The 15004-nt window shown below is 41.9% G+C and overlaps 1 protein-coding gene across 1 annotated transcript; it reads right to left on the bottom strand.

The window, feature by feature from the left end:
- Positions 1-1108: 1108 nt before the first annotated feature.
- On the bottom strand, positions 1109-13637 carry LOC120027241 (gonadotropin-releasing hormone II receptor-like). Its single transcript, XM_038972142.1, has 3 exons — positions 13095-13637; positions 2367-2568; positions 1109-1527 (listed from the first exon to the last, which is right to left on the bottom strand). Exons 1-3 carry the CDS (start codon positions 13635-13637, stop codon positions 1109-1111), a joined length of 1164 nt encoding a protein of 387 aa, XP_038828070.1.
- Positions 13638-15004: the final 1367 nt, after the last annotated feature.

The following is a 15004-nucleotide window of genomic DNA, read 5'->3' as shown; positions in this document are numbered from 1 at the left end:
TATGCTGTAAAGCTGAACTTCAGCGATACAGATTGAATAGAGCCCTTAATTTGGGTCTGGGAAACGGGCACTAAAGAGTAATAATAATAATAATCTGCATCCCACACACTGTAAACCAGCCAATTTAACCAAGTGTTATTCTGTGAGTTGAGTGACATTTGAGCTAATGTGTTAAAGTGTGTTTACTCAACACTCTCTGCTCGAAGTTAGCTGAATTTGAAAAAGCTTGTTGAGTAAACTTACAAATTCATGTTTGCTCAAAACAAATCAAAACTACACCAACATATTCATATTTCCCAGCATGCTCTCTTGCAGGTTGATTTTCAGAATGGTTTGTTTCAATACTTGTGTTTTTGCATGTACTTTGATTGGTTAATCTTATGCTACACAAACATAAATAACATAAATGTTTCTAAACTAATACAATCTGTTAGTAGTTGGACTTATTGCACCCGTTTCTGAGATGTCTGTTCCAGTTTATATGATTTAGGTAGTCTCAATAATCAACATTCCTTACCCCGGCAATCATTCTGAATGCATGTTGTGGGTTATTAAAAGTTCCAATTGTTGGATATCCTCACTCTGGCTCGATTCCAACAGGAATTACACGCCACTTTGCAAGCCAGCATAATGTGACATGCAGGCTTAATGTGACCTACAAACTAAGAGTTTCAGACCATTGTGTTAGGGTTTATACAATATATTATCATAAATAGTTACATTTTAAAGATGACATTCACTTAGACACTCACTTGGGGATAGCTACAGTACGGAAAACCATTGAATACATAAAGCATGTCTCTGTCGCTAACAAATACAGTCATGGGTGGTAAATACATTTCACTCAAAAGGCAAGGCACTCAGGGAAATCTGCAAAAAAGGTTAAATACATTTTCTAGTTAAATTGTATGTTTACTCAACCTAAAATTCAAAGTCGAGTGAACATACAATTCAACTTGAGAATGTATGTTACTTCAGCTACTGTATACTATATGCCCAAATGTTGAGCAAACTCACAATCCTATTGCAGCTGGTTTGTTTACAATTGTACGTTAAATCAACATATGTATTTTTTTACACTGCAGTTGAACAAGAGGCCCACGGATATCTACCCCAGGTTTCCACTTGGCTGGTCGCCACTGGGATTGTCAGACTCTGCCTCTCTGCTTGCCCTGCCCCCCCGACACGCCAGGCGGTCCAAGGACCTCGGGGAGATGTCCTGCGATCGGCAGCGGCAGCAGCAGGCGACCACATCAGCCAGGTCGGCCCGGAAGGAGGGCGTGTAGAAGCCGTAGATCACTGGGTCGCAACATGTGTTGAGGTTGCCGAAGACGAAAAGGGCGTGGTGGACGTACTCGGGTGTCTCCTGGAGCATGGCTGGCTGGAACCAGTACCAGATGCCCAGGAGGTAGTATGGCGTCCAGCAAATCACGAAGGACGCCACGATCACGATGGTCATCTTCAGGGTCTTCATTCGCGCCTTGGGGATCATGTCGGCACCACTTCGCCTAAGGCACGGCTCCCCACCTGAAGTGATAACAGACATACACAGTTTGTGAGGAGATATGGAATGGTACTATGTTGAAGATGTTGATGATAACAAGAGCCCTGGGTTTCCTGACCATGTAACCTGATCAGGACCTGACTATGGCTGATTGATTCATGTATTAGATGTACAAAAAGTGAGACTATAACACTGAGTGTACAAAACATTAGGAACACCTGCTCTTTCCATGACATAGACTGACCAGGTGAAAGCTACGATCCCTTATTGGTATCACTAAATCCACTTCAATTAGTGTAGATGAAGGGGAGGAGACAGGTTAAAGAAGGGTTTTTTAAGCTTTGAGATAATTGAGACATGGATTGTGTATGTGTGCCATTCAGAGGGTGAATGGGCAAGAAAAAAGATTTAAGTGCCTTTGAACGGGTTGCCAGGTGCACTGGTTTTAGTGTGTCAAGTACTTCAAAGCACACAGTTTTCTGTGTGTATGAAGAATGGTCCACCACCCAAAGGACATCCAGCAAACTTGACACAACTGTGGGAATCAACATGTGCCAGCATCCCTGTGGAACGCTTTCGACACATTGTAGAATCCATACCCCGACGAATTGAGGCTGTTCTGAGGGCAAAAGGGGGTGCAACTCAATATTAGGAAGGTGTTCAGTGTATAAAGGTACAAAAAAATTAGAGATTTTCTTGGTCAGATCATGTGGACAGTAACAACTTTGGGCTCTAAATATGACAATCGAGTATGTGTTGTTGAAACGTCCAATAGTCAAATATATCATGAAAGCCAAGAATGCAGTGTGCAGAGTCTCTTCACCTTTTACACTAACACACAGACACACACACAGACACACACCTTTGCCCTTGTGCATCTGACGGCTGATCTCGATGAGGATGCGGGTGTAGCAGAAGCTCATTACTAACAGGGGGAACACATAAAGCGTGACAAAGTGGAACATGTTGTAGACCGTCTCTTGCCAGCGATGGTGGAAGCTTCCATGCGTCACACACTGAGTGAATTCCACTCCCTCGGCTTTGATTGCTCGAAAAATGAACAGCTATGAGATAAAGAAAGACAAACGGGCAATGAGAAATCATGATTAAGGTCTATTAATCAATCAATACAAAATGTATTTCAATTCCTCTTGACAGCAACAGGTCTTTAAAGTAAACCTGACCTATTGACCAGCAAAGCGCATACGAGGCACAGTGACAAGGAAAAGCTCCCTAGAGGGAAGAAACCTAGAGACGAATGAGACTCTGGGTTCGATTCAATCCGCATCACAGAAGTTCAGCGCTATAGTGTGATTGAAGTTTAAAGGCAATGTTCCTTGATCCTTGGAGACTGCTTTCACAGTAAACAATGCATAATCCGGCTCAATCAGAAATGTCCTTTAAATTACAATTGCGCTATAGTACGGAACTTCCGCGATACGGATTGAATCGAGCCCTCAGAGGGTGGGGCCCATTCTCTGGCTGTACAGGGTAGATGATATGTAGCGCCCATCAGAAATAAAATACCATGTTAACTTGGTCTCCTGGTGTGGAAATTGATTGCTCAGTTATAAGGGCAATGATGCATTAATAAGTACAGAATTACTATACATACATACGTTAATGGAGTGAAGAAAAGTATAATTACATAGGACAGACAATTGTACGCACTCAGCGGCCTTTGAATGGCCTAATCAGAAATCTAGTGCAAAATCGATCTATTCTAATCTGTTAGAATGATGATTCCTTTCAAAACAATTTCTGCACCAGAGGTGATATGATGTAGAAGTGATATGATATAACAGATATGAATTTAATGTGAAGACTAAAGTCCTAAAGCATAAATCTCTATCATTTTTTAATCTCTATCATTTTTAAATTGCCTTGTTTTAGCATATCAGGAATCTGTAATAAAATACAGTATAATACAGTCATCTTGTACAGTGCTGAGCCAGTCATGTTCATGACTTTTGACACAGGTTGCATGCCTCTCCCATTTTGGGGTGTTTTAACTGTTTATTGGAAATGCTTATGTTTATAAATATAACAAGTTAAGTATTAAGTATGAAGTATATATTTTTGTTAGCTATTTTGGTATAATGTTTCTGCATTTGTATATTTTGTAAATACAACCTCTGGATCCAGTCTCCTCCATTACCTGTACGGTAAATAAATACCACCGATTTTTACATCTGTTCTACTGACTGTCTCGACAGTTGCTGCTCCATACCAACTAAATAGGCTGCCAGCTCCTCTATTTTAACAGTGAGCACAAGTGTGATAGCCCATGGGTGCTTTTGTGAATGTTTAGGCCAATACTTTGTTACGCTTGAGGCTGGAAATAAATAAATGATCTTCACTCCAGTTATGACCCATAGATAGGGTTCATATTGCTCTCACATCTTACCCTAGTCCTGCATTCCTATCTGGAATGGAGGAAATTAACTGTCAATGCTTTTATGTTTCAAATAGTCTTAAAAAATATATTTTAACTAGCATAATATCGTTTTCTTCCCTTTGCCGTATTATAATTTCCTTTTAAGGCAAATTCTTGCACTTTCTCAGTATTTCATGCAATTCATGACAGACTGTCATACACGCCGCTTCTTGCTTGCTGTTTTCCACTTCCTCCATCACCAGCACTCAATATCAATTAAATGCACAAGGACACACACAAATCAATGTTAATCAGCGTATTTTCTTTGGCTTTGTCAGCTACAGTGCTTTCAGAAAGTATTCATACCCCTTGACGTATTCCACATTTTGTTGTGTTACAGCCTCAATTTCAAAATTGATCAAATAAATACAAATCGCACCCATCTACACACAATACAACATAATGACAAAGTGAAAACATGTTTTTAGATTTATTTGATTTATTTATTGAAAATGAAATACAGAAATATCTCATTTGCATAAGTATTCACACCCCTGTCAATACTTTGTAGAAGCACCTTCGCCAGTGATTACAGCTGTGAGTCTTTCTGGGTAAGTCTCTAAAGAGCTTTCCACACCTGGATTGAGCAACATTTGCCCATTATTCTTTTCAAAATTCTTCAAACAATTTTCAGGTATTGCTGTCACACCCTGATCTGTTTCACCTCTTTGTGCTTGTCTCCACCTCCCTCCAGGTGTCGACCATCTTCCTCATTATCCCCAGTGTATTTATACCGGTGTTCTCTGTTTGTCTGTTGCCAGTTCGTCTTGTCTTGTCAGGTCTTACCAGCATGTTTTCCTGTCTCCCTGCTGTCTCAAGTTCTGTTTCCCTGGTTCTGGCCATTCTGCCTGCCCTGACCCCGAGCCTGCCTGCTGTTCTGTACCTTATTGACTCTGCCCTGGATTCCGGACCTCTGCCTGCCTTTGACCTGTCTTTTTTTAATGTATTTTTTTTATTTAACCTTTATTTAACTAGGCAAGTCAGTTAAGAACAAATTCTCCTTTACAATGACGGCCTACCAAAAGGCAAAAGGCCTCCTGTGGGGACGGGGGATAAAAAAATGTTTAAACAATATAAATATATGACAAAACACACATCACAACAAGAGAGACACAACACTACATAAAGAGAGACCTAAGACAACAACATAACAAGGCAGCAAAACATGACAACACAGCATGGTAGCAACACAACATGACAACAACATGGTAGCAACACAACATGGTACTAGCACAAAAACATGGTACAAACATTATTGGGCAAAGTCAACAGCACAATTAAGAAGGTAGAGACAACAATACATCATACAAAGCAGCCACAACTGTCAGTAAGAGTGTCCAAGACTGAGTCTTTGAATGAGATAAAACTGTCCAGTTTGAGTGTTTGTTGCAGCTCGTTCCAGTCGCTAGCCGCAGTGAACTGAAAAGAGGAGCGACCCAGGGATGTGTGTGCTTTGGGGACCTTTAACAGAATGTGACTGGCAGAACAGGTGTTGTATGTGGAGAATGAGGGCTGCAATAGATATCTCAGATAGGGAGGAGTGAGGTCTAAGAGGGTTTTACAGAGATGACCAGTTTACAGAGGAGTATAGAGTGTAGTGATGTGTTCTATAAAGAGCATTGGTGGCAAATCTGATGGCCGACTGGTAAAGAACATCTAGTTGCTCGAGAGCACCCTTACCTGCCAATCTATACATTTTGTCTCCATAATCTAGCATGGGTAGGATAGTCATCTGAATCAGGGTTAGTTTGGCAGCTGGGGTGAAAGAGGAGCGATTACGATAGAGGAAACCAAGTCTTTTGCCTGCCCCCTGTTTGGGTCAATAAACATATGTGACTCTAGCTGTCTGCATCTGGGCCTTATCCTGAGTTCTGTTACTTGCCATAGATTTTCAAGTAGATTTAAGTCAAAACTGTAACTCCCTTTATTTTTTATCCTAAAAAAACTCCACAGTCTTTAACGATTACAAGCATAACCATAACATGATGCCGTCACCACTATGCTTGAAAATATGGAAAGTGGTACTCAGTAATGTGTGTTTGGGGCAAATCCAATACAACACAACACTTTGTATCCAGGACAAAAAGTTAATTGTTTTGCCTATTTTCTTGCAGTATTACTTTAATGCCTTGTTGCAAACAGGATGCATGTTTTTGAATATTTGTATTCTGTACAGGCTTCCTTCTTCTCACTCTGTCATTTAGGTTAGTATTGTGAAGAAACTACAGTGTTGTTGAGCCACCCTCAGTTTTCTCGTATCACAGCCATTAAACTCTGCAACTGTTTTAAAGTCACCATTGGCCTCATGGTGAAATCCCTGAGTGGTTTCCTTCCTCTCCGGCAACTGAGTTAGGAAGGACGCCTGTATCTTTGTAGTGACTGTGTGTATTGATACACCATCTGAAGTGTAATTAATACCTTCACCATGCTCAAAGGGATATTCAATGTCAGCTTCTTTTTTTTTTACCCATCTACCAATAGGTGCCCTTATTTGCGAGGCAATGGAAAACCTCCCTGGTCTTTGTGGTTGAATCTGTGTTTGAAATTCACTTCTCGACTGAGGAACCTTGCAGATAATTGTATGTGTGGGGTACAGAGATTAGGTAGTCATTCAAAAATCATGTTAAACACTATTATTGCAACTTATTATGTGACTTGTTAAGCACATTTTTACTCCTGGACTTATTTAGGCTTGCCATAACAAAGGGGTTGAATACTTATTGACACAAGACATTTCAGCTTTTCACTTGTAAAAATCTTGAAAAACATAATTTCGCTTTGACATTATGGGGTGTCATGACGTGGCCCTCTTTGGGTATAGCGTGCCTTCCCCCTCTCTCTCTCTCACCTACACCCAGGCTGCTGTTATCTCAGGTCGTAAATTCCTGGAGGATTCTCTTCCTCATGGCCAGACAGTATAGAGAGAGAAAAGGTTTCACAGGAGAACAAAGGAACCTCTTCTCCAGCAACTTGACAACTGAACAATGTACATGTTTTGGAAAAGGTGTACACGGTCGGGGAAGAATCCAGCTACGACCGGTCCATTTCGTTACCATAACCCTGTTTATACAAGAGTCTCAGTTATGAGGCTTGCATCTAATTGTTGAATAAAATGAATGAGTAAAGATGAAACTATTTGTGAACTTATGTAATGTGATTTTAAACTGTTTAATGAAAGGGAACCCAATTCCCTTTAAAGTTAACTAAGTCATTGGCCCGCCCCATGAGCACAGACATTGATCTGGCGTCATAGGACAGCCCCTTTCTACTGATACAAATATAACCCCCACCGGGAGGAATTCCCTTCAGACCATGGTTCTCTCAATTACGAGAGGGCTAAGGTTAGAGTAGAGACCAGCTTACCTCGATAACCGAGAGGGCTAAGGTTTGAGTAGATTGCTGAAATCTTAACCATGCCACGTGGTTAAACTCTGAGACTATCGATACCGACAGAATAAGAACAAATCTTTGATACTAATTACTAGTCTGCAGCTAGGAATTATGTACCCATGAACGCGAAGGCCGACAACCGCCGAAACATCTATTCTATAACAACATTGCTGAATGTTACTCTGAACTATCCATTCTTTTTTTTTTTTTTTTTTTAAATAAATTTTATCCCATTTTCTCCCCAATTTTCGTGGTATCCAATCGCTAGTAATTACTATCTTGTCTCATCGCTACAACTCCCGTACGGGCTCGGGAGAGACGAAGGTCGAAAGCCATGCGTCCTCCGAAGCACAACCCAACCAAGCCGCACTGCTTCTTAACACAGCGCGCCTCCAACCCGGAAGCCAGCCGCACCAATGTGTCGGAGGAAACACCGTGTACCTGGCCCCCTTGGTTAGCGCGCACTGCGCCCGGCCCGCCACAGGAGTCGCTGGAGCGCGATGAGACAAGGATATCCCTACCGGCCAAACCCTCCCTAACCCGGACGACGCTATGCCAATTGTGCGTCGCCCCACGGACCTCCCGGTCGCGGCCGGCTGCGACAGAGCCTGGGCGCGAACCCAGAGACTCTGGTGGCGCAGTTAGCACTGCGATGCAGTGCCCTAGACCACTGCGCCACCCGGGAGGCCTGAACTATCCATTCTAACCATGGCAGAGAGAGAGAGGGCGGACAAACTCTCCAACAGAAACTAACTTTCCAACAGAGATCACGACGACACACTGAGCGTGAATATATATATTGATTGCAATTATTCCCGAATGAGTGAGCGTTCATGTGCAAAGGATTAGCATTTCAATTGTTATAATTATCAACTTTGTAGTGTCTTATCTTTCGTGCCCTTCTCAGTCCCTTTGTCTAACAAGTCGCCATGCCGGTTTAGCAAACTAGGGCACATTCTCCTATCATTTCCTTGTGACCATATCTACTTGTTTGTTTGTGTGTGCATTTCTGTGATTATTTAGTTAGTTAATAAATAAATGATTGAGACAATTGATGTATGGATGACTCATAGTGAAGACTGGGTTCGTGCAGATAACCAACAATTTACAATGTTTGGAATGAGTCTAACGTGAGGTAAAGAATAATTCATTAATTAGAAGACTAATTGATCAGATATTAAAATATCTGAAAGTTATATTAGGAAAATTATAACTTTGTCATCTGCATATTTTCCTTGGTTCCCCGACTTCCTAGTTAATTACATCTACCTGATTAGTTAATCACGTAATAATAATTACAGAGAATTGATTTGATAAACTAAACAGTCTTCAGTTTAATGATGCCAAAGACACGACAGGGGTATTGTGTGTAGGCCAGTGAAAAAATAATATATTTAATCCATTTTAAATTCAAGGGGTGTGAATACTTTCTGAAGGCACTGTTTGCAGACATCACTCTCAGACACACGTATCTCCTATAATTACATAAATACAAAATGGCATGGGGAACCAGAAGATAATAGCTTCCCTTCCCTTGTAACACCTTCCATCATAATGTCCTCATATCTATAGCTATCGTAGCAGACAAAAGTTGAGAAAATATCATAATGACTTATGAATGTAAACAGTTTTTCTGGTTGTAGAAAAGTCAGCAGTATTACACCTAGGTAAAGATGTTTCTTTCTGGAAAATACAACTTTTGCAAATAGTATACCATGACATTACAGAAGATGTCAGAAAAACATCACTGCAACCAGTTTTGCCTGCTGGGAGAGCTTCACTTCGCTATTCTATTTTTGGCAGTGTTTTTGATGAGGGCCTTTGAGGGTACACTTTGCCACCGTTCTGCTGTACTGAAGTGCTAATAAAATCGGCTTTCAGTCACCTCCCACTGGGCACAAACGTAATTCAATTTATACTAAAAAAACATAAACGCAAAATATAAAGTGTTCGTTTATTTTTCATGAGCTGAAATAAAAGACCACAGAAATGTTCTATATGCACAAAAAGCTTATTTCTCTAAAATGTTGTGCCAAAATGTGTTTACATCCCTGTTAGTGAGCATTTCTCCTTACCAAGATAATCCATCCCACTGACAGGTGTGGCATATCAAGTAGCAGATTAAACGGTCAAATCTTTGAAATTGTTGCATGTTGCGTTTTTTTATTTTTGTTCAGTGTACATTTGGTAAAGTCAACCAACATGAATTCAACATGAAATCATCAAAAACTGTCACCATGTCATTGGATTTAGGTTAAAAGTCGGGTGAAAAAAATACTAAATTCCCTTAAATTGATGGCTTTCTGAAAATCCAATCAGTTTTCAAAACATTGTGAAAACAATGTTGATTCAACCAGGTTTTGTGCTGAATGAATTGAACCACTGACCAACTCCACCAATCCTTGAAAATCATTGGTCAATTAGTAAGCATAAACATGGAAACACTCAATATGAGATGGCTTCTGTCTGCACATAATATCTGCTCCATGATTATCATCATTTAAAGTGTGTGTGCGTGCGTGCCTGCATACATAGTAAATGAGATGGATTCAATAATCCATGTATTTCTCTTCACAGCCACAGTCACCAGTGCTGTGTTCAGTCACCATCAGATGAGTTGACTTAATTTCTTAACCAGGAACATGCATTTCCCATAGAATGGCCATCCATGTCAAGTGTGTATGTGTGGTTGGTAAAGGGGCCATATTGATCTCTCCACAACTCACCACCCACCCTCCTTTCTCTGAGCTAACATCTCTCTCCCTTGTCCACGGTCGACTGACTCCCCCGCCTTGTGTCTCTCCCTCCCTCCTACAGCCGAAGTTCTGTGTTGTTCCCTTCTTCCTATTCATTTGGAACAACAGCCACTGACTAGCACCTCCAAGGTTGTGTCCACTGACAGCCAGAAATGTCATCTCTCCGAGGCGCTGACATTAAGGGGATTGGATTTGTGGTAAACTCTCTCTCTGTGACAGTAAAAAAAGAGGGAACACTGAAATCTAGCCATGCGGGGAGGGAAAGCAATTTTCTCTCAGTGCAGTGCAATGGGGCCTTCAACTCTGAACTCAAATCAAATCAAATGGAATTGATTGAGTGTCCAAAGTACTGTACTTTCGGTTACAAATTGATCTGTGAGCATGGAATGAAATCTACTCCCTCATTTCTCAATTCAAATTCAAAATCAGTGCGCATTGGCATGAAATACATGTAAATACAAAAATATTGCAAAAGAAAAATGGTTTGAATAGGAGTAAAATTGAAAAAATCCACATGATTTGTTTATAAAGACCAATTGACAATACACCTCAAATGAATGAATATATACAGTGCCTTATTAAGTATTCAGAACCCTTGACTTTTTCCACATTTTGTTTTTACAGCCTTATTCTAAAATTGATTAAATAAATTCAAATCCTAATCAATCTACACCGAATACCCCATAATGACAAAGTGAAAACTGTATTTTTTTCATAAAAATCTGAAATAACTTATTTACAAAAGTATTCAGACCCTTTGCTATGAGACTCGAAATTGAGATCAGGTGCATTCTGTTTCCATTGATCATTCAATTGATTCAATTCAATTGATTGGACATGATTTGGAATGGCACACACCTGTCTATGTAAGGTCCCACAGTTGACAGTGCATGTCAGAGCAAAAACCAAGCCATGAGGTCGAAGGAATTGTCTGTAGAGCTCAGAGACAGGATTGTGTCGAGGCACAGATCTGGGGAAAGGTACCAAAACAATTCTGCAGCATTGAAGATCCCCAAGAACACAGTGGCCTCCATCACTCTTAAATGGAAGTAGTTTGGAACCATCAAAACTCATCCTAGAGCTAGCCCGTCCGGCCAAACTGAGCAATCGGGGTAGAAGGGCCTTGGCCAAGGAGGTGACCAAGAACCCGATGGTCACTCTGACAGAGCTGCAGAGTTCCTCTGTGGAGATGGGAGTACCTTCCAGAAGGACAACCATCTCTGCAGCACTCCACCAATCAGGCCTTTATGGTAGAGTGGCCAGACGGAAGCCACTCCTCAGTAAAAGGCACATGACAGCCCGCTTGGAGTTTGCCAAAAGGCACCTAAAGACTCAGAACATGAGAAACAAGATTCTCTGGTCTGATGAAACCAAGATTCAACTCTTTGACAAGAATGCCAAGACTCACGTCTGGAGGAAACCTGGCACTATCCATAATGTGTAGTATGGTGGTGGCAGCATCATGCTGTGGGGATGATTTTCAGTGGCAGGGACTGGGAGACTAGTCAGGATCGAGGGAAAGATGAACGGTCAAAGTACAGAGAGATCCTTGATGAAAACCTGCTCCAGAGCGCTCAGGACCTCAGACTGGGCTGAAGGTTCACCTTCCAACAGGACAATGACCCTAAGCACACAGCCAAGACAATGCAGGAGTGGCTTCGGGACAAGTCTACCATGGTTCTTGAGTGGCCCTGCCAGAGCCCGGACTTGAACCCGATCTAACGTCACTGGAGAGACCTCAAATAGCTGTGCAGCGACGCTCCCCATCCAACCTGACAGAGCTTGAGAGGATCTGCAGAGAAGAATGGGAGAAACTCCCCAGTATAGGTGTGCCAAGCTTGTAGCGTCATACCCAAGAAGACTCGAGGCTGTAATCGCTACCAAAGGTTTTTCAACAAAGTACTGAGTAAAGGGTCTGAATACTTTACATTTTTTATAAATTTGCAAAAAAATCTAAAACACTTTTTTTGCTTTGTCATTATGGGGTATTGTGTGTAGATTGATGAGTGGACAAAACTATTTCATACATTTTAGAATAAGGGTGTAACATAGAAAATGTGGTAAAAGTCAAGGAGTCTGAATGCTTTCCGTATGCACTGTATATACACTGAAAGCAGTGAAAGCAATCTCTCTCTCCCTGTCTTCTCTCTCTCCCTACCTGTCAGGGTGGGTAAAGGCTTATACCATTCACAGCACTACTGTTTGGATTGGGGTGGGACTATAATCAATATGCAGCTGACCTCCTCAGCCAATTTGATAATTTTATTTAACCAGAGAAACACTTTGTTACCAAGCTGACAACTGCTTCAGCTGCTTCCTCTTCTAAGCCAATCTACTCACATTACTACAACCAACAATCAAGAGCTGGTGTGTTTGTCCTATAGAATTACAGTTGAATACACCAACCTTAAAAATGCTCTCTTTTTTGCTGAGAGATAATTTCCTCACAATGCACCACCCACCTACTCATAGGACTTAATTTGATTGGCAGATCACTGACTGTATGCTCTATTGTGTGAGGAAGACAGTGACCAACTTATGATCGATTGCAGCCCTGCTATCTTACTAGCCCGGAATCCAAACTGAATAGATCGCCATTTCACTATTGCTCCTATACACTGATTCAGTCTGGACCTGTTCCAGTAGAAGGACACTTTGATCAGCTAGAAAGTAGTCCTCTAAGAAACTATGGTTTAGCATAAGACCAATGTGGAAAAATGTTGTCGATCAAAAGATTTGGTTTTCTGATTCGTAAATGGTGATCCAGTCATGGACTGCATTGTTATACATAACCATTACAAACATAGGCACAAATTATTAATTGAATGCGGGTGCAAAATTATTCAGTGAAGTCAAACCATAGTGAAATGGAGTGATATTCAATGTGGATAACAGGCTAGTAAGATAGTAGATCAGCAATCAATCAATACAAGGCTTCCTATTTGATTATTCGTGTTGTTATGCTGTAGTCTGAGAATGATGTAGATGCTATCGTATGTACACCCACCTGTGGGGAGGCCAGGAGCAGGCTGAGGACCCAGGCAACGAGCAGCATCCTCTTGTTCCTTCGCCCAGCGTCCAGCGTGTCCAACGGGTGCAGGATAGCATGGTGGCGGTCCAGGCTGACCACCACCAGGATGAAGGCAGACGAGTGCATGGCAAACAGTTTGAGGAAGCACAGCAGCTTGCACATGGTATCACCGGCATACCACTGCACGGTGACGTTCCACACCGCGTCCAGCGGCATTACCACGAACGTCATCACCAGGTCTGCAGAGGCCAGGCTGGCAATGAGTGGCCGGAGATGGGCAGCCAGGCGGCGCCCGCGGCCCCGTGCCACGCTGATCAGCACAGAGAGGTTGGAGAAGGCAGCGAACACGAAGAGGACCATGGTGGCGGCCACGCGGACGCGGGCAGCGGCGGTGAAGGTGGGTGCCTCCCAGTCCGTGAATGACGGAGGGAGGGAGGAGTTAAAGGAGGAGTTCTCTGGCGGGAACATTGGCGTCGCCGACCAAAGAGACAAGTTTCCCAACATCCTGTCATCCGACATCCTGGAAGTAAGAAAATAATTAAATCATTTTCCTCCTCATCTTCATCATCATCATTCTTATCCTCATCATAATAGTTTTCATTTGTAATGAAATCACTGTAGAAAGTGATTCACTTGACTTGGTTTATCTGACTGGGACATATTTCAATATGTTGGCTGGGTGAGGAAATAAATAATTCAGTATAATATGACTATTTGGGGCATTTACTGTTGAACCAACATCTCTGTAAATGTGCCAGATTTAGCCAGCTGGCTAATTTTCAACGGCTGTAAGTGAAAACAGAAATTAATGTAGCATTGGCCGCAACAAGGACAACATTCTCTTGGCGCCAATAATGAATTTAGGATGATTTATATAAGTGTACAGGCACACAGCCACCCTACTGCCTAAGTGCAGTTTCAGCCTCCTAAAGCTCATATACGGATTGGCAGCTGATATACGGTTTGGCAGCTGATATACGGTTTGGCAGCTGATATACGGTTTGGCAGTATATTCCTTTGCAGCTGCAAAGGAAACTAATGATGGGTCTGATATTTTGACCTCAGTAATATTCCTTAACATAAAGCTTTATAGCTTTATATTAATCTTTATAGCTAAGGCAATATTCTAGTATCGATAACAGATCATAGATGGGACACAAAACAAATAGTGGGTCAGTTAAGTTTGTCATCTGTAATGTTCCTTAACAGCCATCTTCATTTCTGAATAATGCAGGTTCAAAAGCTCATATGACACGCATCTAATTTATTAGGTACACCCATCTAGTACCAGGTCAGACCTCACTTTTGCATCCAGAACAGCTTGATTATTGTTGTTGGCATGGATTCTACAAGGTGTGGCGTTCAAACGTTGCTCAACTGGTATCAAGGGACTTAACGTGCCAGGAAAACATTCCCCACACCATTACACCACTGCCACCAGCCTGTACTGTGACAACAGGCAGGATGGGGCCATGGACTCATGCTGCTTAAGCCAAATCCTGACTTTGCCAACAGCATGATGCAACAGGGAATGTTTTTCCACACCTCAATTGTCCAGTGTTGGTGATCGCATGCCCATTGGAGCCTCTTCTTGTTTTTAGCTGATAGGAGTGGAACCTGTTGTGGTCGTCTGCTGCAATAGCCCATCCAAGGACCGACGAGTTGTGCGTTCCAAGATGCAGTTCTGCATCTTCTTATTGTGGCCCCGTTAGCTTGCACGATTCTTGATATTCTCCTTCGACCTCTCTCATCAACGTGCTGTTTTCGCCCACAGGACTGCCACTGACTGGATGATTTTTGTTTGTTGCAACATTCTCGATAAACCCTAGACACTGTAGTGTGTGAAAAGCCCAGGAGGCCAGCCGTTTCCAAGATACTGGAACCGA

The sequence above is a fragment of the Salvelinus namaycush genome, chromosome 32 (assembly GCF_016432855.1).
Source record: "Salvelinus namaycush isolate Seneca chromosome 32, SaNama_1.0, whole genome shotgun sequence".
Lineage (NCBI taxonomy): Eukaryota > Metazoa > Chordata > Actinopteri > Salmoniformes > Salmonidae > Salvelinus > Salvelinus namaycush.
This window is presented reverse-complemented; position numbering and strand designations above follow the sequence as displayed.